The following is a 25,612-nucleotide window of genomic DNA, read 5'->3' on the forward strand; positions in this document are numbered from 1 at the left end:
GCCAACAGATAGCTAAGCTAGCTAAGCTAGACTAAAGTGCAGCCGGATAGCTTTCTGCTGAACTGGTATCCATCTATTCTTGTCTCACTCTGGAGAAGATGGTAAACCAATTCCCCATAATGTTGGTGTGTTCCTTTAAAGCAGCGTTTCCCAAACTTAGGGTTGTGACCCAAAATGGGTGGTGGACCCGTTTTTATTGGGTCGCCAATAAAAAAATTTAAAATAAATAAAAAATTTAATATTATATATATATATATATTTATTTTTTTTATTAAAAAAAAAAGCTGTAGATGTGTTGATTCAGTTTGGCACCACATACTTATGTGAATCTGGGTTTTCTACTCTAGCATAGCTGAAAAACAAATACAGACTAAATGCTCAGCATGACCTCAGAATAGCACTTTCAAAAACCAAGCCCAGAATAGATCTGCTGGTTGAAAACTTCAACCAGCCACATACCTCTCATTAGATTTCATTGTGCCATAGATGAAATAGTATACCCCTTCTAGCATGATGTCAGGTCAGTAGAATTTTTAAATAAGTCAGTACAAATTAATCAGAATGTTGCTCAATGTTGGGGTTTAAGGTTGAGGGACGGAGGGAGGGGGTAAGAAATGGAGAGTTGAAAAAGGGGTGAGAAATAGAAAGGAGAGTAGAACATGTTTGTTCATTTAAAAGTGTTACAAAATTGTATGTATGTTATGAGGTGGTGAGCAACTTAACATTACACTCTGATTATTGCTGTGATGTACTTTTATAATGAAATAAATACATTTCATATACATTTGAAATTCATGGTTTGTATGTTTGTATGTATGTTATGGCAATTCATGATGTATTTTTGTAAGTTTGGGTCCCGGGGAAACACCAAATTTCTCTTTTGGGTCTCAAGCTGAAAAGGTTTGGGAACCCCTGCTTTAAAGGAATGGAAGAGGACAGTGCTGGTTAGCCTTCGGGAGCAGTGTTAGATGGACAATGCCTAGGCTAACCGGCACTGTCCGCTTCCATTCATTGTGCTAAGCTAGGCTAACGTGCAGCCAGATAGCTTTCTACTGAACACACACAGAGGAGACTGGTATCCATCTTCTTGTCTCTCTCTGGAGAAGACGGTAAGCTAATTTCCCAAAATGTTGGCGTGTTCCTTTAATAAGTGATACCATCCAGCATGGGTTATTTTACCACTACAACGTGAATGGTGCCTTTACACAACAGGCTCTGTACCTGTCGACCACGGCTTTGTGTGTTGCCTTCCACTGCTCCTTGTCGGCGTCGGTGCCGATCTGTGGGTTCAGCTTCTGCAGGTTGACTCCTGCCACGTTAGCACCACTCCACACAGGCACTGGAACACACACACACACACACACACACACACACACACACACACACACACACACACACACACACACACACACACACACACATACATATTAGCTGACAGCCTATGTGTTAATCCTACACATTAGTATTACTCAACATCAGAGTTAAAGTGGTAATCCACAAGATCCTCATTTCTGTTCATGTTGGACTTTTGGCCTACAGAGTTAGTCTTCTATTCATTCCAAACAAACTGTTGTTGCTGCCCCGTGACATAAAAACACATTGCTTCCTGTGTGGGCCGGATGATTTTCCCGGGAATGTCCTACCAGACACCACCGTTACTTTAGAACATTTATTTATATGAAAATGTGTGAGATTATTACTTTAACACCAGCCAAGCACTGTTTAATTTGAACCACGGTTCGTTGCGTCTGTCCATTTTACTAATCAATCATCTCTAGCCTATTCTCAAAACCTGGCTGCTAGAATATTACATTGGCAGGTGAACATCTGAATTCACTGTAGCCAATGTCAGCAGTTGATGAACGGGGCGAGTTTGACACCCTGCTGTAACCCAGTGATGTATGAAAACATCTGACATGGGACATTTTGTTTTGGATCTAAATCCTCATTAATGCTGTATATTTTCTTTTTTTATATAATTTATAATTTTTTCTCACTTTTTCTGTATTTTTGCTCCCATCCCATTTAGTCGTTATGCCAATTCCCTTCCTGGTCGTTGCACGCATTGTCCCACTGTCGGCCTAGGGAGGGTGTAGAACTACCACATGCCTCCTCCGATACATGTGGAGTCAGCCAGCTGCTTCTTTTCACCTGACAACGAGGACTCTCACTGGGGGAACGTAACGCGTGCATAGGTTCACGCTATTTCCCCCCGATCCCTTCCCTGCTGAACAGGCGCCCCGACCGACCAGTAGGAGCCGCAGTTTACAACGACCAGGACACATACCCTGCCGGCTTCCCACCCGCTAACGCTGCCAATTGTGTTTGTAGGGACGACTGACCAAGCCGGAGGTACCGCTGACAGCTGGATTCGATCCCAGAGTCTCTGCGGTGGTAGGCGAGTGCATTCTCCACTGCGCTACCCAGCCGCACCCCATTCATGCTGTATCTTACTAAGCAGCTAAAAACCACAGAGGCTTTTTGGTGTTAAATTTTATCAACAGATTGAAACAGATAGACAAATAATCTCACACCAGTGCCAACTGGATGCTAAATCATGTATCTGTCCTGTACACAGTGACCTGTTTAGAGGCTTAATACATCATACATAGCCTCTGGTTCCCCACTAGGATACATCTAAATTGGGCTAGGAAGGTCTACCTGATGAGATAACTTGTGTTTCCAAAAAGCTGAGAAATACAAACGGATAATGGTTTAATTTCCTGTAAAGTGACCCCTTATCTGCCATAATCAATATATTGCAAGAGATCTCATCTACGATACACCACAATATCTGTAACTGTAGAAGTAAAAAAAAAATATATATATATATAATAATAATAATAATAATAATAATAATAATAATAATAATAATAATAATAATAATAATAATAATAATAATAATAATAATAATAATAATAATAATAATAATAATAATAATAATAATAATAATAATAATACCCATAAAAAAGGCAAAAAAGCTGGAATTATGTATTTACTCACAGAATTGATTGATCAAATGTGTTGGTGTGCATCACAAACTGGCCAATTGTACATGAAACAATGTACAACTAATTGCATAGTGTCTCTTTAACACACTGACCACAACTTAATTATTATGAACTATTAATTATGTACTCAACGGAAAACTTTGTTACCATCTGCAATAAAAAAAAACATAATGTGTTTTATTGCAGATGGTAACAAAGTTTTCAAATGTATTATACATCATCTGTTTTATCTGATAAGATAAAGTTTTCCAGTCTGTTCACCAATTTCTTTTTTTAAATACCGATACTTGCTGTCACTGTATATAGATACATATGGCTGCTTTTTTTTTTGTAAATGGCTGCTTTTTTATATAGCGCTTTTATCGAAAGCGCTTTACAATTTGTTGCTCACATTTTACCCATTCACTCACACACCGACTGCGGAGGCAACCATGCAAGGTGCCAACCTGCTCATCGGGAGCAATTAGGGGTTAAGTGTCTTGCTCAAGGACACATCGACATGCTGCCTGGGAGGAGCGGGAATCGAACCGGGAACCTCCGGATTGCCAGACGACTGCTCTACCTCCTGAGCCACTGTCGCCCCTGATACATATATATATATATATATATCGGCACACAGAATCGTGCAATATATTGCTCTATCTTGATTCTAGGGCTGGGCGATTAATCGATATTATCGATTAATTCGAATTAATGATTTAGGACGATTTTGACAAATTAAAATCGATTTTCAAAAAAAATATATATATATAATTTTTTTGTCTTCTTTTTTTTCAAGAGTCACCTCTTATTTTACAAAAAGTGATGTTTGGTGAAAGTTAGATTTGCACTTTATTAATCCCAATAGGGAAATTCATTCTTGTTTGATGATCAAGAGGCACATTTTATTTGTTTTAAGTGAAGTTTGGTGAAAAAGCAAGTTATTGCACTATTAATCCCAATAGGGGACATTCATCTTTGTTTGATCAAGAGTAACATTTTATATTATATATATATATTATTTTTTTATTTTTTTATTTTTTATTTAGATTGGTGAAAGTTAGGTTTGCACTTCAGTCCCAATAGGGACATTCATCTTGGTTTGATACATTTTTTGTGTCAAATAAAAACAAAGTTATTTGAATGATTTCCTTGGCGTTTCTAGTTTTCGGATTAAAAAAAAATAATCTGGGATTTTATTTTTAGGCCATATCACCCAGCCCTACTTGATTCCCCCAGTAGCTACCCCTCCTCACCCACCGCTGGTGTCGCCGTGCTCGCCCAGCACCCATCCATTGAAGGAGCTGGCATGGATGCCCAGGCGTTCGGCCATCAGGAAGCGGAAGCGGGCGGAGTCCAGGTTGGTGCCGCTGCCGATGACGCGGTGCTTGGGCAGACCGCTCAGCTTCCAGGTCACGTAGGTCAGCACGTCAACTGTTAAGGTCAAGGTCAACTTTATTTATAAAGCACATTTCAGAGTCAGAGAGAGTCAGAGATTTTATTTGCCATGTATGGTCGAATCCATAATTGGAATACAGGTACAGATCAAACACAGTGTGTCTACAACTAATCCAATACAGGAGCAGAGTAGAAACAGTACAGAAAAAAAGATGTAAAAACACAGACGGTATAAAAGGACAAAAATGACAGACACACAGAAACAGCACTTCCACAACCTGACTAATAAACACACCGAAACAAAAATAGGATAATATACAAATCTAGTCTTTGGACCTTTAAATCAAACCGAAGTTGTACCAAAGTGCTGTACAATATAAAAACAGAAATACTAAAAGAAAATACAAAATACAGTATACACAGAAAGTCATAAAAACGACAATAAAAAAAAAAAAACGTAAACAAAATAAACAATCACCACACGACCAGGTTTGGCTCACCAAGCCAGTCAGAACGCCAATAAAAACAGGTGAGTCTTCAGCTGTGTTTTAAAATTCTGTAGGGTCTTGGCAGGCCTAATTTCCAGTGGAAGACTGTTCCATATTTTAGGGGCAGCCACCACAAAAGCTCGATCACCTTTTGTCTTTAGCCTAGACTTCGGGGACATCTAAGAGTAATTTATTTTCTGTGTTTGATTTTTTTTTTTTTTTTTTATATAATTTTTATTTATTTTTTTATAAAATATATATATTATATAATTATACTTGTAGTTGTATTGTCTGCGAGACATCGCCACCACGCAACAAGTCAAAATGCTCGCTATCTGCAAACAGCTCCACTATCTGTGTGTATACTCTGCTTTGGTCAAATCACATTCAGCGTGGGTGGGGCCTGAGAGTGCTGGGGCTGACGTTCTGCAGATGGATACTATTGAGTCAGAGGCTAGAGCGATAGTTCAACAGGGTCTGAAACGTGTTATGAGGGGGTGCTGAGATAAGTGATATAATAATAACGTCATAGGTTTACCACTCTGGTAAACCAACACTCTCGTTCACTAGAGGAGACCACGGCCCAACTCCACGCTCTCACGCTCAGCTCTGCGGAGCGTGCGAGACAAACATGTAACCGTTTTGATGCACACATCACAGCCCAGCTTACCCCACCTGTTGCGCCCTCCCTCTGCAATTCGTTCCCCGCATACATGATCGCCGACATGCAAAAGGTCTTCGACCACCCTCCCGGGGGCTCGGATAGTTCTGCTGGCTTGTTCACGCCAGGGAAACCGCAGATATATTCCTTTACTGCAAATTCACCGTCCCAAAACTATTCCAGACTGCGTCTATTTTTTTACCAACAGATTTCCAGTTCCGCGTTGACGCTTCCAGGCCGCGTCTATTCGAATCCCAACCGGTTCATGCGTCGGCTACACGCTGTTAACACTTTGATTGCCTAAGGTTAAATTCATGATATACCATCCGTTGCCAGCTCTATTTGTCTATGGAGAAGTTCCCCTTCTTTGCAGGGCTATAACTTTTTAAATTCTATTGCTAGATTGTCATTATTAGGGCCCATTCAATGTCCTATATGTATTGTTCAGGGTGTATGAACGTTAAACTTTTTCATTCACATATTCATACTAAAATATGATCTAAAGTATAAGTATGTTTTCATCTCTTTCTGCAGCTTTCTCCAGAACGTGATTTATAGCCCCAAATGCATTATATTGATGATCAAATACAGTTTGGTAGCGATCGGTGCCAGATGAAAAATTTCAAATGGACGTGCTTCTAGAAGTTTCTACGTATCATCTGATGATGACCGGATGGGCGGGGGATCGTTTATAATTCCGTGGGCAACGTTATACCATTCATCTAATGTGGGTCAAATGTTCATCATAGCAGTTAGTGTCGAACACGGTAATACTACACGCTAAAACTCACCCCAGTCTCCGCGGGCCGTTGGGCGATCAGCGTGGGGTAGACAGTTTTCCATTATGGGATGTCGAAATACCCGGTCCATTTCCAGGTTGTATAATAGTATATACGTCCAAATCATGTTGTTTATCGAGTTATTGGCAACGGATCGCTATGTATTGTGTTGAGCTCGAGTCCCGGGACCTATAGAGTGTGCCCGGAAGTAATATGGGTGATCACCACTTCATCCACATGACTTCCTGTTTGGCGCTTCTGCCGATCGGCCACCAGATGGCACTCTTGAACCGCTAGAGGATTGAGAGGAGCTCAGAACTGTGTGTGAAGGCTGCAGAGGGGAAATATGATTCCGATCACAGATTTTTGAAATATTGATATTAAAGACGAGTTAGGGCGTCCTCGGCAACTTTAGCATGGCTAGGAAAGACGCCTAAACACGTTTTCGGCACTTAAAGTGTTAACAACACTGCATTATCGAGACAGCGCCCCTATGACGATCTGGCAATGAATTCCAAGAGTAGGATAAATCTGCAGTGCCGCTCCGCTCTGTGACATTGAGTAGCCTCGGTTACAATGGAATAAATAAAGCCAAAACAACCTTGCAGTTGCAGTTACACTCCCCGCCAGCAGGGGGTGCTGCAGCCCCCGCCGCACCCCCAGTTGCCGCGTCCCTGCATGCTGCCCAACTGTCGGTCTGGGGAGGGTGTAGACTACCACATGCTGCCCTACTGTCTGTCTGGGGAGGGTATAGACTACCACATGCTGCCCTACTGTCAGTCTGGGGAGGGTGTAGACGACCACATGCTGCCTTACATTCAGTCTGGGGAGGGTGTAGACTACCACATGCTGCCCTACATTCAGTCTGGGGATTGATTGATTGATTGATTGATTGAAAAGTTTATTAACAGATTGCAGAATGGGTACAGTACAGCTCAATACATACAATTGTTAAGGGGATGCAGACCAGAGAAAGACTTTCGTCTTGTTTACATCAGGGTCCCCCATTTTCAATTCATCATAACATATATGACATACATGACATACAGATAGACAGTACTGCTACATCTATACAGAGGAGGGTGTAGACTACCACACGCTGCCTTACATTCAGTCTGGGGAGGGTGTAGACTAGCACATGCTGCCCTACATTCAGTCTGGGGAGGGTGTAGACTACCATACGCTGCCCTACATTCAGTCTGGGGAGGGTATAGACTACCACATGCTGCCCTACTGTCAGTCTGGGGAGGGTGTAGACTACCACATGCTGCCCAACTGTCGGTCTGGGGAGGGTGTAGACTACCACATGCTGCCCTACTGTCTGACAGACAGACAGCGCTCCGCTCACCGGGGTTGGAGACAGACAGACAGCGCTCCGCTCACCGGGGTTGGAGACGACGATGAGAGTGCAGTTGGGGCTGTGCTTCATGATCTGCGGGATGATCATCTTGAAGACGTTGACGTTCCTCTGGACCAGGTTCAGGCGGCTCTCGCCCTCCTGCTGGCGCACGCCCGCCGTCACCACCACCAGGCGAGAGTTGGCCGTCACCGCATAGTCTGATGGAGGGAGAGAGAGGTGGAGGGAGAGAGAGGTGGAGGGAGAGAGGGAGAGAGGCGGAGAGAGAGAGAGAGAGAGAGAGAGAGGTGGAGGGAGAGAGAGAGGTTGAGGGAGAGAGAGAGAGAGAGAGAGAGAGAGAGAGAGAGAGAGAGAGAGAGAGAGAGAGAGAGAGAGAGGCAGAGAGAGAGATGGAGGGAGAGAGAGGTGGAGGGAGAGAGGTGGAGGGAGAGAGAGAGAGAGAGAGAGAGAGAGAGAGAGAGAGAGAGAGAGAGAGAGAGAGAGAGAGAGAGAGAGAGAGAGAGAGAGAGAGAGGAGCAGGGAGAGAATGAGAAGTTAGCCACCACTGGACAGACTCACAGGGAGTGAAGGGGTTAAAATTGAACCAACTTCCCGTTTCAATTATATTGAAATAGATTAGATTAATATAACAGATCAAATGACATTGAAATACTTATATTGTAATACTTATTACAATAAATGTATTGCCCACGTGTCAACATTTGCTTTGTGTGGGGGCGAGGGAGAACACTTAGAAAATAGATAATTAAACACATCAATAAAAGAGTAATGGTTTAGATATCGATTCTAATTGCTTTAGTCGGCCTGCTTGAGTCATTTACAAGTGGTGAAGGAATCTATGTTTTTCAATGTGTATATAATGTATGTATTGGTGGGTGACAGCATCTACTCAGACAGATCTATAGATCTTAAAAGTAGCCGGCAGCCAGTGTGTGTCTCCACGGTAGCAAGCAGGGTGTGTGAATGCCAAGGTCGTCAGCAGGTTTGTAACCAAAAATTTGCACTGAGAGCAGGCAGGTTCGGTCAGAGAGAACTATGGGGATAATATCAACATCGCCGTTGCTATAGTGATTTGGATCAAAGAGCTGTTGTCAAAGACTGCGTGTCACGCAGTAACAAGAAGAGGGGGTGAGTTCCTTCCGGGGTAAGTTTAGACTGAGACACGAGGCACAATCGAGCAGACGCGCTGATCAGAGACTGTGAGGCTGCGGTTAGACTTTCGTTTCGTTTTCAGATGAGTTTCGCTTTTCCAGGTCGCAACGTAGGTAGGCAACGTAGGTAGGCGAGTCACACTTTCGTTTTGTCACCTGAGCACAGTGATGTAGTACACTGCCAAAGCAGTAGGTGGCAGTAGGTGGCGAACATGAAGACAATTTTCAACCAATCAGAACTTGAATGTGCCAATACACTTCCTGCAAAGAAATGTCAACACGCCGCCATCTTTAAATGCCTCGGCTATTTAGCCAATGCAGCACTTATTTTTCAGCAAAGTGTAATAAAAGTGCAATAAACAAAACGGATACATTCACTGTGTGTTCTGCCTCTCATTTGTTGATGAAACAAAACTATCATCAACACAATAGACCTGTCTCAAACCCTGCCCCTTTTCTTGATCCTCCAATCACAGCTGTACAAACTTTGTTTGTACGAGGAAGTCAGAGGTAAGCGACAGCTGTGATTGGAGGATCAAAAAAAGAGGGCAGGGTTTTGAGACAGGTCCATTGACCACCAAGAGCGGAGTTTAATCTCATCGGCGCTAATTTTGTTAGCTTACATGCTAACGCGATAGGAATATGCCATTATAACAGTATAGCATTGTGGCTAGAAGCTAACATTTAGCTCACGTTAACCAGCCAGCACCAAACTGATGATATCGGGAGCTATCAGTAGCTAGATAACATTAGAGACAACGCCTCGTGTATTAAACAAAAGTGAATAGATGACTGGGCCATTTTGTTTAATGCTTGTTAAGATTGAAAGAGGAGCTTGAGCTAACAGGGTCTGATAGCTAACGCTAGCTCACGTTAACCAGCTGCTCATGCAATCGGTAATGCTAGCAGAATGAATGGATGTAAACTTTATTTAACATATTGCATAATGGGTACAATACAATACGGCTCAATACAAACAATTGTTAAGGGAATGCAGGCTGTTGTAGCTTAGACTGGGGTCCTTATAACAATAACTTGACAACACATGGTAGCTGCAGCTATTTGGGACAGCTCTGTTGTCACCGGAAGGGCACGCAGATGGTATCTACTGCGCATGGGCGTTGAGCAACAACGGCTCCGCGCAGATTACACGACAAGTTGTCGGCGAGTTTTTGGCGTTATTCCAAAACGGAAACACAATTTAGCGTTTTCAGTAGGGCCAAAACGTTTCCTGCCAAAATGGCATTTCTATCTAATAGGGACAGCAAACGTATTCAAACGTATTCAAAAACGACCACAAAAACACTAGTCTAACCATGGCCTGAGATCCTTCCTCACCCTCGCTGGGTGGGGGAGGGGAATATGACACATCATCACTAGCTTCGGCTAACAGGGGAGGTTTTGGCTACGACGAGGCCCAGAACCATGGGACTGATGAGAGAAGAGACAGTGGAGAATACTGAATTTAGTTTTCCTTCAAAGACTGTTCAAGGACATTACCGAATTGGTTACATCTGGTACAGAGGCTATGTTTATGAAAATAAACATGAGGATCTAAGGAAAGAGATCACGTTGCAGTGTCGTTTCTTATGACTAACAGATGTACTAACAGGGGTTGATACAGTGGGTGACAGCCAATGTGAAGTATTGAAACAAACACAACGCAGAACAGGGAGTCACGAAGGAGATGACGAGATGAGATTGGCTGATTACCGAAGAATCCAACAGTGGGGAACATTAGATTCTAAAAGCTCCACCTACAGTATAGACAGTTATATAACTCTGCACTGAATCATATCTAGTAACAGAATTCTTCTCAGATCATGGTCTCTGGGACTCGCGTGTATCTATTTGGTGATCCTAGATATTAAAAACGGCCAACTCTAGAACACTGACTCCATAGGTGCATAGGAGGAAAACCATTGAAAAATACATTTCTGTGTACCATCTTCACTTGTGACCCTAAATTCAGTGCCTCATTCTGGTGGCATCCTGGGGATCCTAGATATGGGAGCCGCTGTTCGAGGGGGTGTTCCTACCTTTGTCAGCGACGATCTTGGAGGTCTTGAGGAAGAGGCTTCCGTGCTGCAGGTCCATGCACTCTCCCCTCAGCCTATCCTCCATCACGTCCACCAGAGCCAACTCATCAGCCAGGTCCTGCAGCCGGGGGAAAAGAAGAGGAAAGGGCCGTGAGGGAATTCCTATTCAACAGCCTACCAAGGAAACTATAAAAGAAGGAAGGGTCATCACGTCAGAATACTAGCGTTCCATGCTTTGCTTGGTGCCAGACTTTGGTGCCAGTTCTATTGAAGCCTGTATTCAAATAACAAATATACAAGCTATCTGATGAAATATATATCAACCGATATATCAAACGTTAGCTAGTTAACACTTTCTGTGCCGTTCACGTAGTTCTACGTTTCTGTGGCCCGACCGCTGAGTGCCGGAAACGTAGATCTACGTTTCTGTTTCGGTATTTCTTTTATTCGCTATTGCCATTCATAATTCATCGGGGCAGCCTGTGCATGCTGTACTGAATGTGTCTGAGATCGCAGACGGTCAATACCGCCGCCTACCGCCTTGCGGCCGCTATTGCACTCCATTTGAAACTATGTAATTTCTTTTCTCTACCGAGCTGCGGCGTGGGGGCGGGTCCTAAACACTCCGGCAAAACAAGCGATTGTAGGGATGGCTTGGACAACTGACCCCGCCCGCCCGTTCATGTGCAATGCCGGATAACGTCGGAGACAGGCACCCAGTGTGTTAACAAGGCAACTAATTACAGATGATTCTGACATCCGAGGTAATAACCTGATTAAATGACTGATCCCATTCAACTCAATGTCTGAACTGAAAGTTTCCACATTTGGCACCAATGATAAATGGTGCATTTATATTGCGCTTTTATCCAAAGAGATTTAACATTTTTGTTCCTCACATTCACCCATTTACTCACACACGGACAGCGGAGGCAACCATGCAAGGTGCCAACCTGCTCATCGGGAGCAGTTAGGGGGTTAAGTGTCTTGCTCAAGGACACTTCGACACGCTGTCCGGGAGGAGTGGGAATCGAACCGGGAGCCTTGCGATTACCACGACGACCACTCTACTTCCTGTCGCCCCACGGTGACATGATGACACTTCCTTCCTTTTAAAATGTCCATGCAGCCTACCAGGAAGCCTATTCAATAAACATGTTAATAAAGCTAGCGGCCACTTAGCAGATACAAGATACAAGATACAAGAGTTTTATTTGTCACGGCATACAGGTATACAGTGAAATGCGGGGGGTCTCGCCCGCAACGATGTGCATAATACAAGTAATAATAATAAGAGTCCAACCAATAGAGCAACATAGTGCAATAAACAAGTAAACAAAGTAGGCATATCGGTATCTGTACATGAGCTATTTACAGGGCATGGTAGGACATGCTAGGTCCTGTGGCAGTGCAGTACACTGTTAGCTACGGATGAGGCATTGGGTCTTTATGTACACTGCTATACAATGCTATATTATACGATCTCAAGCTATACTATTCTTAAAGTGATCTTTCCTTCTGTAAAGTGTCCATAGTGTGAGCGTGTGCAGCGTGTGCAGCATGAGTGTGTGTGTGCTCTAGTAGCAGGTAGCTGCTACTAGACAGGCTAGTAGGGCGAGGAAGATCATGGCAGACCCCGCCCACCCGGGGCATAACCTCTTCACCATGCTCCCCCGCGGCAGGCGGCTACGGCACTTAGGTCCCACCATAGACTCCGTTTCTTCCCCTCAGCAGCTCGCCTGGTAAACGAGTCCCCCAGCTCCACACCCCCCCCCCCCCCCCCCCCCCCCTCTATGGCGAGCTGCTAGGGCTGGACTTTTGGACTTGAACTTTGTGCTGCACTGTATACATGTCCCCAACCACTGCACTTTATTGTCTTATCGTTGTCTCACTGCTCTGTCCTTTTTTGCACTTTATAACTATTTATTATTATGTTATTCTTATTTGTGGGGAAAAAATCATGCACTGTAATGTCGAATCACGTTCCATTTGTATATACAATATGGTGAATCAGAATCTTGGGCATGGAATGGGCTACATGACCATATCCACTTAGATATGGTCACTGCCTCCCGGCCACTGCCACTAAGCCTCTTCAACTCATTCAGAACGCAGCGGCCCGCCTGATCTCAAACCTACCGAAGTCGGCCCATGTCACCCCACTTCTTAGGGACCTGCACTGGCTCCCCATTGCTGCACGAATCCGCTTCAAGGCCCTCGACCTAGCATACCGTGCGGCAAAGGGAACCGCTCCCGCCTACCTCCGGTCAATGGTCTCTAACTACACACCCTCAAGACCCCTACGCTCTGCATCTTCTGGCCGCCTCAGACCTACTCCTATCCAAGCTCCGGGAGGGTCATCAAAGAGAAGTCGCCTATTCTCAGTCCTTGCCCCACAATGGTGGAATGAACTACCCACCCCAGTTAGGACAGCCGAATCACGTCCAATCTTTCGCCGTCGACTAAAGACGCACTTCTTCAACCATTATCTGAATTAAAAAAAAAAATAAAAAAAAAAAAATCTAACCCTAACTAACCGTACTGTCATGCACTTGTCCTAATAAACTAACCTACACTGTAGCACTCAACACTTTGATGAACATTGTTGCTCAGCTGATAGAGTTGTGCCCTTCCTGATGGCTTGTCGTACAGAACTTGTAAGTCGCTTTGGATAAAAGCGTCAGCTAAATGACTAAATGTAAATGTAAATGTAGATACCCTGGTCTCTCTCTGCAAATTTACATAACTGTGAGGTTTCTGTCCTTGCGCTCTCACTCGTTCTGTTCCTTTAACCACCCTCGCTATGTTTTCATTCATTTTCTGTCAATTGGTTCTATCCCCTCGTTCACACGTTTCTCCCCGTTGACGTCATCAGAGACGTCGCTGATTGGTCCTCTCACTTCCCCACACTTTTCAATCACATTCCCCAGCTGTCACTGCTTTCTCCCCGTTGACGTCACCAGAGACGTCGCTGATTGGTTCTCTCACTTCCCCACGCTTTTCAATCAATCGATCCCTCATTATTTATACCCCGGTTTTCCCCACCCTAAGTTGTTGGATCGTCTTGTTTAGTCGCCTTGATTTGTCTCTGGATGTTTTTCCCCGTTGCTGCTGCTGCTGCCTTTTTCTCTGTGCTGTTCTCCAGGAATTCCTAGAAGCCTTCGCTTGGATACCTGCTCCCGTGGCGCGCGCTCGCCTCCACGGTTGTTCCAGTTCCAATTACGCATCTCGTCTGGGTGAGTTATCTATTTGACTGTTCTTGACCTATTCCGTTTTTCGTGTGTAAACTTACACTGAAGACTACCACCTTTTTGTCAAACAGTCACTCACCCAGCCATTATCTATTTTTGCTTGTTCCTTTATGGAATGATATTTTGGGATCTACCATCTCCCTCTGTGTGCTAGCTCACACCGAAGATATTATTTCACAATTGGACTGTGTGTTTACATGAAGATATCCACTGTGTGTTTGCTCACACCGAAGATATTATTTCACAATTGGACTGTGTGTTTACATGAAGATATTCACTGTGTGTTTACATGAAGATATTCACAGTGTGTTTACTTGAAGATATTCACTGGGACTGTGTTTGGATTTAGCTCACTGTGTTGTTAACACGAAGAGTTTCACTTGGGCTGTTTTTGGAATTGTGCTCTCTGTGTTGTTAACACGAAGAGATTCACTTGGGCTGTGTTTGGAACTGTGCTCACTGTGTTGTTAACACGAAGAATTGTACACCCTGTTCTCCTGCTCGTTTAAGACTGCTCTGTCACTGACTCGTTCCCTCTCTCCCTCTCTCGGTCTCGCAACAACATCTGAGAACCCACGAGAGGATTCTGCAGAGCGGTTCAGAAGTCAACACCTGCTTCCCAAGACAACCCTCACGGGAGAAGCTGCAGAGCAGCAGAACTTTGCCCCTTGATCATTGTACCTGTCTTGTCTGACCTGCTTTCCCTGTTTCTCTTATTCTTAGTACCAAATAAACAAGCCCTCGTATTTGGCAACTCTGAATCCTACTCTCTTGTGTCGTTGCGTTTGGGGTCGGTGTCAAACCATAACATTACGATCCAACCAACAATATGACGACCCCAGCCGACACAGAGAGGGTCAGAACCGCACTTGCTATTCAAGTCGAGTTGACCAGGGATCACGGTCTCCAATTAGAGCGGGCTGCGGCTGCGGTGCAAGACCTCAGGGACCAGGTCTTGCCTATGCAGGGTTCTATGGCCGCTATGGCGGGACAACAGTCCGAGATTCTCGCTCAGCTTAACTCGCTGGGCGACGCCGTTAATACTTTTCATCTCTCACACCCTTCAGGAACATTCCCCGCAGCCCCAGCAGATCTCGCACCTCGGGAACCCCATCTCTCCGTCCCACGGCTGTTCGACGGTAATCCCGAGGAGTGTGCCACATTCATCATGCAATGTGAGTTGGTTTTCCGTCATCAACCAAGCCGTTTTTCTGCTCATGGGTCCCGAGTGGCTTTTATAACCAACCTACTTTCAGGCCATGCTGCCCAGTGGGTCACTTCCTCCTGGGCAATGGAAGCAGATTTTTTGTTCTCCTACCCAGACTTCGTGGCGGAGCTCCGCAGAGTGTTCCACCATCCAGCCCGAGGTCTGGACCCTGGAGCCCGGTTGGGGACCTTCCGACAAGGGAGCGGCAGGGTGACGGACTATGTCATAGAGTTTCGACTGGCGGCGGTGGAGAGTGGATGGAACGAACCTGCTCTTCGCCTAACCTTCATAAGGGGGCTCAGTGACGCAGTCCGGGACCAGCTCGCTACCAGGGAGGTGCCCGACTCCCTCGAGGAGCTGTTTAGCCTTGTCATCCGTATTGACGGACGCCTCCTGGAGAGAAGGCGCGAGAGGACCCGACTGTCACCTCCTGAAGCACCCCGGACTCCTGGACGCCCCGTCCCCAACACTACTGATGGTAACAGGCTTCCCCGTCCGGTGCGCGAAGAGGAACCCATGCAGCTGGGACGCTCTCATCTGAGCCAGGCGGAGCGTCAGGCAAGGCTCAGGTCCGGTCTCTGCCTCTACTGCGGAGGTGCGGGACACCGTATCGCCGACTGCCCTACCCGGCCAAAAGATCGGGCTCACCAAGACCCCGGGAGATCCTGGTGAGCCGTTTTTCCCAGTCCCAGCGCCGCGCACCACCTGACCATCTGATGAGCGTCACCCTGGCCTGGGGGGACCAACGTGCCACGGTGGAGGCCCTCATCGACTCTGGGGCAGACGAGAACTTCCTCGACTTCGAGTTTGCCACCCAAGCCAACATACCTCTTGAGGCCCTTGTGAGGCCCTTGGAGATCTTTTCGTAGGACCAACACCGCCTGGCCGACATCTCTCAACGCACCGGCCCAGTCGTGCTGACCATCGCTGGGAACCACGTCGAGAGAATTCAGTTCCTCATTACCCAATCCCCCCTTGTCCCGGTGGTCCTGGGTAGGCCCTGGCTCGCGCTGCACAAGCCCCACATCGCCTGGTCCTCCGGTACCATCAGGGGCTGGAGCTCCTCCTGTCACGCCCGCTGTCTGCAGGCGGCGTCCTGTCCCCCGCCCCGGAGACCGGCTGGTGAGTTGCCCCCGGACCCCTCGTCCATTCCTCCCGAGTACCACGACCTCATGGAGGTATTCAGTAAGACCAGGGCTCAGGCCCTTCCACCTCACCGCCCCTATGACTGCGCCATCGACCTCCGCCAAGGGGCTCCCCTTCCCGGCAGCCGCCTCTACAGTCTGACTGTCCCGGAGAAGAAGGCGATGGATCTCTACATCTCTGAGTCATTGGAAGCAGGACTCATTCGGCCTTCCTCCTCCCCGGTGGCAGCCGGGTTCTTCTTTGTTGGTAAGAAGGATGGGGACCTGCGACCCTGCATCGACTATCGTCAGCTCAACGAGATCACCATCAAGAACAAATACCCCCTACCTCTCATGAGCTCCACCTTCGAGCCACTGACCCAGGCCTCGTTCTTCACCAAGCTGGATCTCCGAAGTGCCTACCATCTTGTCCGTATTCGTGAGGGCGATGAATGGAAGACCGCCTTCAAGACCCCCAGGGGCCACTATGAGTACCTTGTGATGCCGTTCGGCCTCACCAACGCCCCGGCGGTATTCCAGGCACTCATGAACGATGTCCTCCGTGACATGCTGGAGGTGTTCGTGGTGGTGTACCTGGACGACATTCTTATCTTTTCCAGGACCCTCGAGGAACACATCCTGCATGTCCGTCGGGTGCTGGAGCGCCTCCTCCACAATCGGCTCTTCGTCAAGGCGGAGAAGTGCCGTTTCCACTCCAACTCCGTCGACTACCTGGGCTTCATCGTTGAGAAGGGCTTGACCCGAGCGGATCCTCGCAAGATCCAGGCTGTGGAGGATTGGCCGGAACCCACCACTCGGAAGGAGTTACAGAGTTTCCTCGGGTTCGCCAACTTCTACCGAAGGTTCATCCGGAACTACAGTCAAGTGGCGGAGCCTCTTACCAAGCTGACCTCCCCCGCTCTGCCGTTCGACTGGTCCCCAGCGGCATGCGCTGCGTTCCGCTCCCTCAAGAGAAGGTTCACTTCCGCCCCTATCCTGCTCCACCCTGACCCCAAGAGACAGTTCATCGTGGAGGTGGACGCCTCGGATTCTGGTCTGGGCGCTGTCCTATCCCAACGTTCTCCTTCCGACCAGAAGGTACATCCTTGCGCCTTCTACTCGCGTCGCTTCCTCCCCGCCGAGAGGAACTACGACACCGGCAATCGGGAGCTACTGGCGGTCGTGGCTGCGCTGGAGGAGTGGCGTCATTGGCTAGAGGGTGCCGAGGAGCCTTTTACCATCTGGACGGACCACAAGAACCTAACGTTCATCCGCGCTTCCAGGCGCCTCAACGGTCGGCAGGCGAGATGGGCCAGTTTCCTCAGTCGGTTCGACTTCTCGCTGACCTTCCGCCCCGGTTCCCGCAACACGAAGGCCGACTCTCTGTCCCGGATGCACTCCAAGGGGGCTCCACCCTCTGAGGTCCCATCTCCCATCATCCCGGAGGCCCGAGTGGTTGGTGCCATCACCTTGGGCATCGAGGGTGTGGTGAGGCGTGCCCTTCGCTTCCAACGTGCTCCAAGCAACGTCCCTAGGAGCCGTCTCTTCGTCCCCGACTCTGTCCGGTCCCAGGTACTGCTGTGGGGCCATACCAGCCGGTTCGCCTGCCACCCAGGCGTCCATCGCACGTTCTCCTTCCTGGCTCGTCGTTTCTGGTGGCCCACCATGCGGAACGACGTCAAGGAGTTCGTATTGGCCTGCGCGGTCTGTGCCCGCAGCAAGGCCTCTCACCAGGCACCCTCCGGGCTCTTGCAGCCCCTTCCCGTTCCAAGCCGTCCATGGTCACATGTGGCGCTCGACTTCGTCACTGGTCTACCCTCCTCCCAGGGGAACACCTGCCTTCTGACCGTGGTGGATCGATTCAGCAAGGGGGTCCACCTCGTGGCCCTCTCCAAGCTTCCCTCAGCAGCCGAGACGGCGGACCTCCTGACGCACCACGTGTTCCGCCTTCACGGCTTTCCCCAGGACATCGTCTCTGACCGGGGGCCCCAGTTCACCTCCCAGGTATGGCGGGCTTTCTGCAAAGGATTGGGGGCAACGGTCAGTCTCTCCTCTGGCTATCATCCCCAGACAAACGGGCAGACGGAGAGGATGAACCAGAGCGTGGAGTCTGCTCTTCGGTGTGTGGCAGCCGAGAGGCCGGCATCCTGGAGCCGTTTCCTTCCCTGGGTTGAGTACTCCATCAACTCAATGGTCAGTTCCGCCACCGGCCTCTCCCCTTTTGAGGCCTCCCTGGGCTACCAGCCCCCTCTTTTTCCCGCACTGGAGACGGAAGTGGCAGTTCCCTCCGTGCAGGTCCACCTCGACCGCTGCCGTCGAGTTTGGGAGATTACCAGGACCGCACTGCTCCGAACATCTGAGCGCGCCTGTCGTGGTGCCGACCGGCGCCGGGTTCCCGCGCCGACTTACCGCCCTGGGCAGAGGGTGTGGCTCTCCGCGAAGGACCTCCCGCTACGGTCCTCGGCCAAGAAGCTCAACCCCCGCTTCGTCGGGCCTTTCGAGGTCCTGAAAGTACTCAGTCCGGCGGCCCTGCGCCTGAAGCTTCCTGCATCCATGCACATCCACCCCGTGTTCCATGTCTCCCGGGTTAAGCCCGTCTCCCTCTGTCCCCTTATGCCTCCAGCTCCTGATCCGCCGCCTCCTGTGCTAGTGGATGGTCACCCCCAGTGGCAGGTCCGCCGGTTGATGGGCGTTCGTCGGCGGGGCCGGGGGTTCCAATACCTGGTGGACTGGGAGGGCTACGGCCCTGAGGAGCGTAGCTGGGTCTCCCGACAGCTCATCGTGGATCCCGGCTTGATCACCGACTTCCATCGGGCCCATCCTGACGAGCCGGGTCGGCCTGGTCGCCGGGTGGCTCCCGTGGAGGGGGGGGTACGGTGAGGTTTCTGTCCTTGCGCTCTCACTCGTTCTGTTCCTTTAACCACCCTCGCTATGTTTTCATTCATTTTCTGTCAATTGGTTCTATCCCCTCGTTCACACGTTTCTCCCCGTTGACGTCATCAGAGACGTCGCTGATTGGTCCTCTCACTTCCCCACGCTTTTCAATCACATTCCCCAGCTGTCACTGCTTTCTCCCCGTTGACGTCACCAGAGACGTCGCTGATTGGTTCTCTCACTTCCCCACGCTTTTCAATCAATCGATCCCTCATTATTTATACCCCGGTTTTCCCCACCCTAAGTTGTTGGATCGTCTTGTTTAGTCGCCTTGATTTGTCTCTGGATGTTTTTCCCCGTTGCTGCTGCTGCTGCCTTTTTCTCTGTGCTGTTCTCCAGGAATTCCTAGAAGCCTTCGCTTGGATACCTGCTCCCGTGGCGCGCGCTCGCCTCCACGGTTGTTCCAGTTCCAATTACGCATCTCGTCTGGGTGAGTTATCTATTTGACTGTTCTTGACCTATTCCGTTTTTCGTGTGTAAACTTACACTGAAGACTACCACCTTTTTGTCAAACAGTCACTCACCCAGCCATTATCTATTTTTGCTTGTTCCTTTATGGAATGATATTTTGGGATCTACCATCTCCCTCTGTGTGCTAGCTCACACCGAAGATATTATTTCACAATTGGACTGTGTGTTTACATGAAGATATCCACTGTGTGTTTGCTCACACCGAAGATATTATTTCACAATTGGACTGTGTGTTTACATGAAGATATTCACTGTGTGTTTACATGAAGATATTCACAGTGTGTTTACTTGAAGATATTCACTGGGACTGTGTTTGGATTTAGCTCACTGTGTTGTTAACACGAAGAGTTTCACTTGGGCTGTTTTTGGAATTGTGCTCTCTGTGTTGTTAACACGAAGAGATTCACTTGGGCTGTGTTTGGAACTGTGCTCACTGTGTTGTTAACACGAAGAATTGTACACCCTGTTCTCCTGCTCGTTTAAGACTGCTCTGTCACTGACTCGTTCCCTCTCTCCCTCTCTCGGTCTCGCAACAACATCTGAGAACCCACCGAGAGGATTCTGCAGAGCGGTTCAGAAGTCAACACCTGCTTCCCAAGACAACCCTCACGGGAGAAGCTGCAGAGCAGCAGAACTTTGCCCCTTGATCATTGTACCTGTCTTGTCTGACCTGCTTTCCCTGTTTCTCTTATTCTTAGTACCAAATAAACAAGCCCTCGTATTTGGCAACTCTGAATCCTACTCTCTTGTGTCGTTGCGTTTGGGGTCGGTGTCAAACCATAACAATAACTGTATTACCGGTACATAACTTCCTACAATAATAATAATAATAATGCATTTTATTTATAAGGCGCCTTTCAAGACACTCAAGGTCACCGTACAACAATTTAAAAACTGTTCATTTACAATCACAATCCATTTAAAAAATAAAATCAGGAGCGTTCAGGTGGCGTAGCGGAGATTGCGCTCGTCACCAACGCAGGAGATGCTGGGTTCGAGCCCAGCTCTCGGCGTTGCTACCAGCTTGGCTGGTCGTTCATACTAATACAATTGGCAGTATTAGGGGGTGGGAAGCTGGCGGGTGGGAATCTGCCGTTGTGGACAGCGACGCCTACAGGTCAGGTCTCGGCGCTTGCTCAGCGGGGGCAGGACTTGGTGGAGATAGCATGCCCTCCCACGCGTTACACTTCACCAATGAGAGCCCTCGCTGCCAAGTGAAAAGACGTCACTGGCAGTCGCCGCACGTATCGTACCGACTCGTAGGAGAACATGCATACAGCAGCCAGGTAGGGGAGGAATTGGTATGGCGACTAAATTGGGACGGGGAGAAAAACAGAAAATTGGAGAAAGAGAAATAAAAAATAAAAAAGATTTAAATAAATAAATCAGACATACGCCTGCCTAAACAGGTGGGTTTTGAGGTGGGTTTTAAATGGGATGATGGAGTCAATGTTCCTGATGTCGGGGGGGAGGGAGTTCCAGAGGCGGGGGGCAGAGCAGCTGAAGGCTCTTGACCCCATGGTGGACAGACGGGCTGGGGGGACGGTCAGGTTGATGGAGGAGGCAGACCTGAGGGACCGGGTGGGAATGTTGATGTGGAGGAGGTCGGACAGGTATGGAGGGGCGAGGTTGTGGATGGCCTTGAATGTATGGAGGAGGATCTTGTAGTCTATGCTGTGTTTAATGGGAAACCAGTGTAGTTGGCATAGGACGGGGATGATGTGACTGATGACAGGGGTTCTGGTTATTATACGGGCAGCAGCGTTCTGGACCAGTTGGAGCTTATGGAGGAGTTTGTGGGGGAGACCAAAGAGAAGGGAGTTGCAATAATCCAAGCGGGAAGTGACGAGGGAGTGGACCAGAATGTCGCTGCTTTCTGTAGTCGGGTCCCAACTGCAAAACTGCTAAATTACTGTATTACCCTGTATTATACTGTCATACACTTTTACTATTATGTAGACTATTCTGTTTTGTGTTTTTGTGTTTACATGTGATATATTGTATATTGTATACATGCACTTTTATTATGTTCTTGTGTGATGTACCGCACATTTTATTGCCGTCTGATATATTGCAAATGTTATTGCTGTCATCTTGGCCAGGTCTCCCTTGCAAAAGAGATCTTGTATCTCAATGAGACTTCCTGGTTAAAGAAATGTTAAATAAAAATTAAATAAATAAAATGTTGCCTTACTTACCCTGAGCAGGATGCTGATGGCGCAGGCCATGCCCACCTGGCCCACACCCACCACGGTCACCTTGTTCCTGGGGGGCTCAGTGGGGCCGCTGTTCACCGGGGTGATCAACTTCTCGAGAACAGACGACATGACGGCAGCTGGAGGGACGGAGGGAGGGAGGGAGACGGACAGATGGGGAGGGAGGGAGGGAGACGGAGAAGGGAAGACGAGGACAAGGGAGGGGAGAAAAGAGCGATTTACATTAAATATCCAGATCCTCATTTTTTTTTAACCACCTGCGATTGTCCCAACGCAGACGTGGCAGCAGCTTGAACCAAGGACTGCTGAACCGGCCTCACTAAATCCAGTGATACACACGTGTGTGTTATTGCTATCTACATTGCTCCCCAAAATGTCTAGTGTATCAGCATCCTACAGCTGTAATCTATTCCTGTCGTACCCACACACACAAACATAAAAACACACACACACAGGACATATTCATAGTGTTGTTTTGTTTCCTTGTCTATCCGTTTTTTTTCTGTTTATTCTATACTTTTCTTTGTTCTTAATCTTATGTGAAGCACTTTGGTTGACAAGTGTCATGTCTAAATGTGCTATATAAATAAATGTGATTGATTGATTGATTGATTGATTGATTGATTGATTGATTGATTGATTGATTGATTGATTGCTTGATTGATTGATTGATTGATTGATTGATTGATTGATTGATAGTTCAATATCAAAACAGCCGAGTATCTTCATGGCTGTAAAGCAACATTAAACAGGTCAAGAAATGTGAAGGGCCTATTTCCTGTGACACAAGTCACGCAATGACACACACCACCACCATAGCTAAACAGTCCAGCCAACTGAACTTCAGCCAAGCACAAAATATAGACCAGGGCATCCGTCTGCTTTTCAGTTCCCCTACATTTCAATGAGTCTACCTCAGGCAATTCAGTTCAATAATGTATGGCAGAAATCACCCTAGTTTGGAGGCTGCAGAACATATTTAAAGGGATATTCCGGACATTTTGAATTCCGGCCACATGTCACATTGTATACAATCAATGCCTACATTAGATCTTCAGCTTAACTAAAAAAGTTAAAACAGCTTGTTTAGCGACCCTCGTTGAAACCAACCAGTAGGCTACTGCTAGTAGAAAGGTAACAAACTGGCTTGTGGCTAGCAGTACCCTTTAGGTCAGGTTAGAAATGCTAACACCAACGAGCCTAAGCAACGAGCCTAGGAACGTTTTCAGCACTTGAATAAGGTGAAGTAAAACAACAATGAGCCCTGGACACCAAGCAACAAAGAACCCCTGTAACAAAAGATCAAACATTGGTCTTGAAATATTTACAGGAAGCAGAGCGGAACGGAAGCAGAGCGGAACGGAAGCAGAGCGGAACAGAATCAGAGAGTGAGACACACTGGTCGTGTCCGAGTACAAGTTTCAAGCCCAGAACAGAAGATACACACCCTTAAAGGTGCTATAGATAAAAGTTTTATGTAAAGTAATAATTTGTTTAAAAGAATACATCCACAGAGCTTTTAGAAAGGTGCAGAATAAAAGTATTGCTTTTCCTCCCAAAAAAAATATTGATTAATTAATTTATAATTTAAATGTTGTTGGTTACATGTTGTGTGCTCCCTACTTCCCATTTCCCCACGGTGGAATGCACCCGATTGGATAAATGACATGCTGGTGCTCTAGTGCGACATCTAGTGGCTAAATGTTATCTATAGCACCTTTAATGTCTGTGGGCGTATCATTATTTACATTCAAACACTTTTCTCGCACTTAACCCTCGTGTGGCATTCGCGCTTGTTACCCCCACAATAATATTGGGATTTTAAATCAATAAAGCCATAACAATTGATGTAAAATAACTTTTTTCTGTATAGACAGCATATATGGTTAATATTTGCCATTTACCTCTGCTAGATCACATTTATCAATAAAGGTGCTATTTGTGTTTTGGGATAAAATGTGATAAAATGTGAAATAATAATCTATTATAATCAAGACAGTGAATGAAGATGATGAACCTTTTTGTAGTGTCACCTACAATTTCCACATTTTCTGGTCCAGTGGACCCGCACACCACATATTATGTAATATAAATGTATATTATAAATGTTTTTAGGTTGACTTGAGGGTTAAGTCATCCATCACTGGCCGTGTTCTGTCCAACGTGAACATAATGTAAGCTAATGAGCAAGTTGTGAATGTCATACTAATCTGTCAAAACACTGTAGATCACATGTTAGTATAGGCCCTGACAGTATGCTCCCTGGTTGGAGGGAGAAGTGACAGGGGGTTTCACATAGAAGGGACTTTATTGGGGACCAGTGCAGTGGACATAGAACAGCCAAATAAATATGTCCCCCCAATGAATGAAGGACGTATGTTTTATGTCATCTCGTGTGGCCTTTTCAGGATGTGTGGGAGTCACACAAGTGCTTTCTTGCAGTTTGTGGTTTTCATTGAGATTGATGTGGCTTTAGCATACACACGTTGTTTCGAATAGAAAACGCTAGCGTTTATGTTAGGTATTCCACAAAACGCAACTGAGTAACACTAGCTGCAGGTTACTGGAAACGAGAGGCGCGCTGGTGGGTGAGGCTCAGCCAAGAGGGTGGCCGCTATTCACATCACAAAATGAACTCCCCACTCCCAAAATGTCAAGTTTTTAGATCACATTGGGTGAGGCTCGGCCATTGCACTTTAGTTGTGCTGACCTTTGTGTGTTGATCAGGTAACATTGGGTAAGGCTTGGCCATTGCACTTTGCTTGGGCTGACCCCTGTGTGTCGATGAGATTGCATTGATTCACACACACACGAAAACACACCCACACACAGACGCTACCGAATGCATAATGTCCTTGGATAGGCTCCGCATACCGCAGACATAATAATGAAGAACACAGTAATGAATGATGATGTAACACAAAACACACTGACTAAGGAATGATAATGCAGTAGTATTATTAACAGTTGTAGTGAGTAGAATTATAATTCAAAGAATAGCAACATCTAGGCTCAACACAGCACACATACACAAACCACAGCAACAATACAGGGAGCATCTACCCAGGGAGAGGAGCAGCACTTACTTACACTGTCTCAGAGTCTGCTGTCCATTCACACCAATGTCCAGTGGAAAACTGACTGAGGTGTTTTGCACTCCCTAATGAAGAGGTGGTACCAAACAGGGGTTCTTATGTATAAAGTAATTTGTCTTCCTTCATCTTTACCTAACTTCTTTCAAAGTTATTTTAAGTTTAATTCTCATTATCATGCACATCTCACAAGAAGAAATAATGACTTACGCATTCCTTTCTGTAGGACCTTCTCATTTGTCTATCAAGGTGCAGTGATGTGTAATGATATACAAAATCTAACAGAAACATGTTCCACTTTAAATGCATTTAAAAGCAAGCTTAAAAAAGAACTACAGATCCTGTAGTCTTTAGTATCCATGTGTATTTGTGAGTAGTCTTTTTTTTCAACATTATAATTGTTGTATAATGCTGTATTGTATGTATCTGTGTGTATGAGAGGGGGATATGCGCA

The 25,612-nt window shown here is 46.8% G+C and overlaps 1 protein-coding gene across 1 annotated transcript in view; it reads right to left on the bottom strand.

Moving 5' to 3' along the window:
- Window positions 1–25,612, bottom strand: part of ldhba (lactate dehydrogenase Ba) — a 39,844-nt gene that overhangs the window by 5,509 nt on the left and 8,723 nt on the right. Inside the window, exons 2-6 of the mRNA XM_084330686.1 lie at window positions 22,049–22,185; window positions 10,864–10,981; window positions 7,700–7,873; window positions 4,251–4,424; window positions 1,222–1,339 (exon numbers count right to left, since the gene is read on the bottom strand). Coding sequence (XP_084186812.1) covers window positions 1,222–1,339; window positions 4,251–4,424; window positions 7,700–7,873; window positions 10,864–10,981; window positions 22,049–22,177 — 713 coding nt within the window. The 5' untranslated portion in view covers window positions 22,178–22,185. The remainder of the gene's footprint in view (window positions 1–1,221; window positions 1,340–4,250; window positions 4,425–7,699; window positions 7,874–10,863; window positions 10,982–22,048; window positions 22,186–25,612) is intronic.

This window comes from Notolepis coatsorum (genome assembly GCF_963971535.1).
Source record: "Notolepis coatsorum genome assembly, chromosome: 15".
NCBI classification, from domain to species: Eukaryota; Metazoa; Chordata; class Actinopteri; order Aulopiformes; family Paralepididae; genus Notolepis; species Notolepis coatsorum.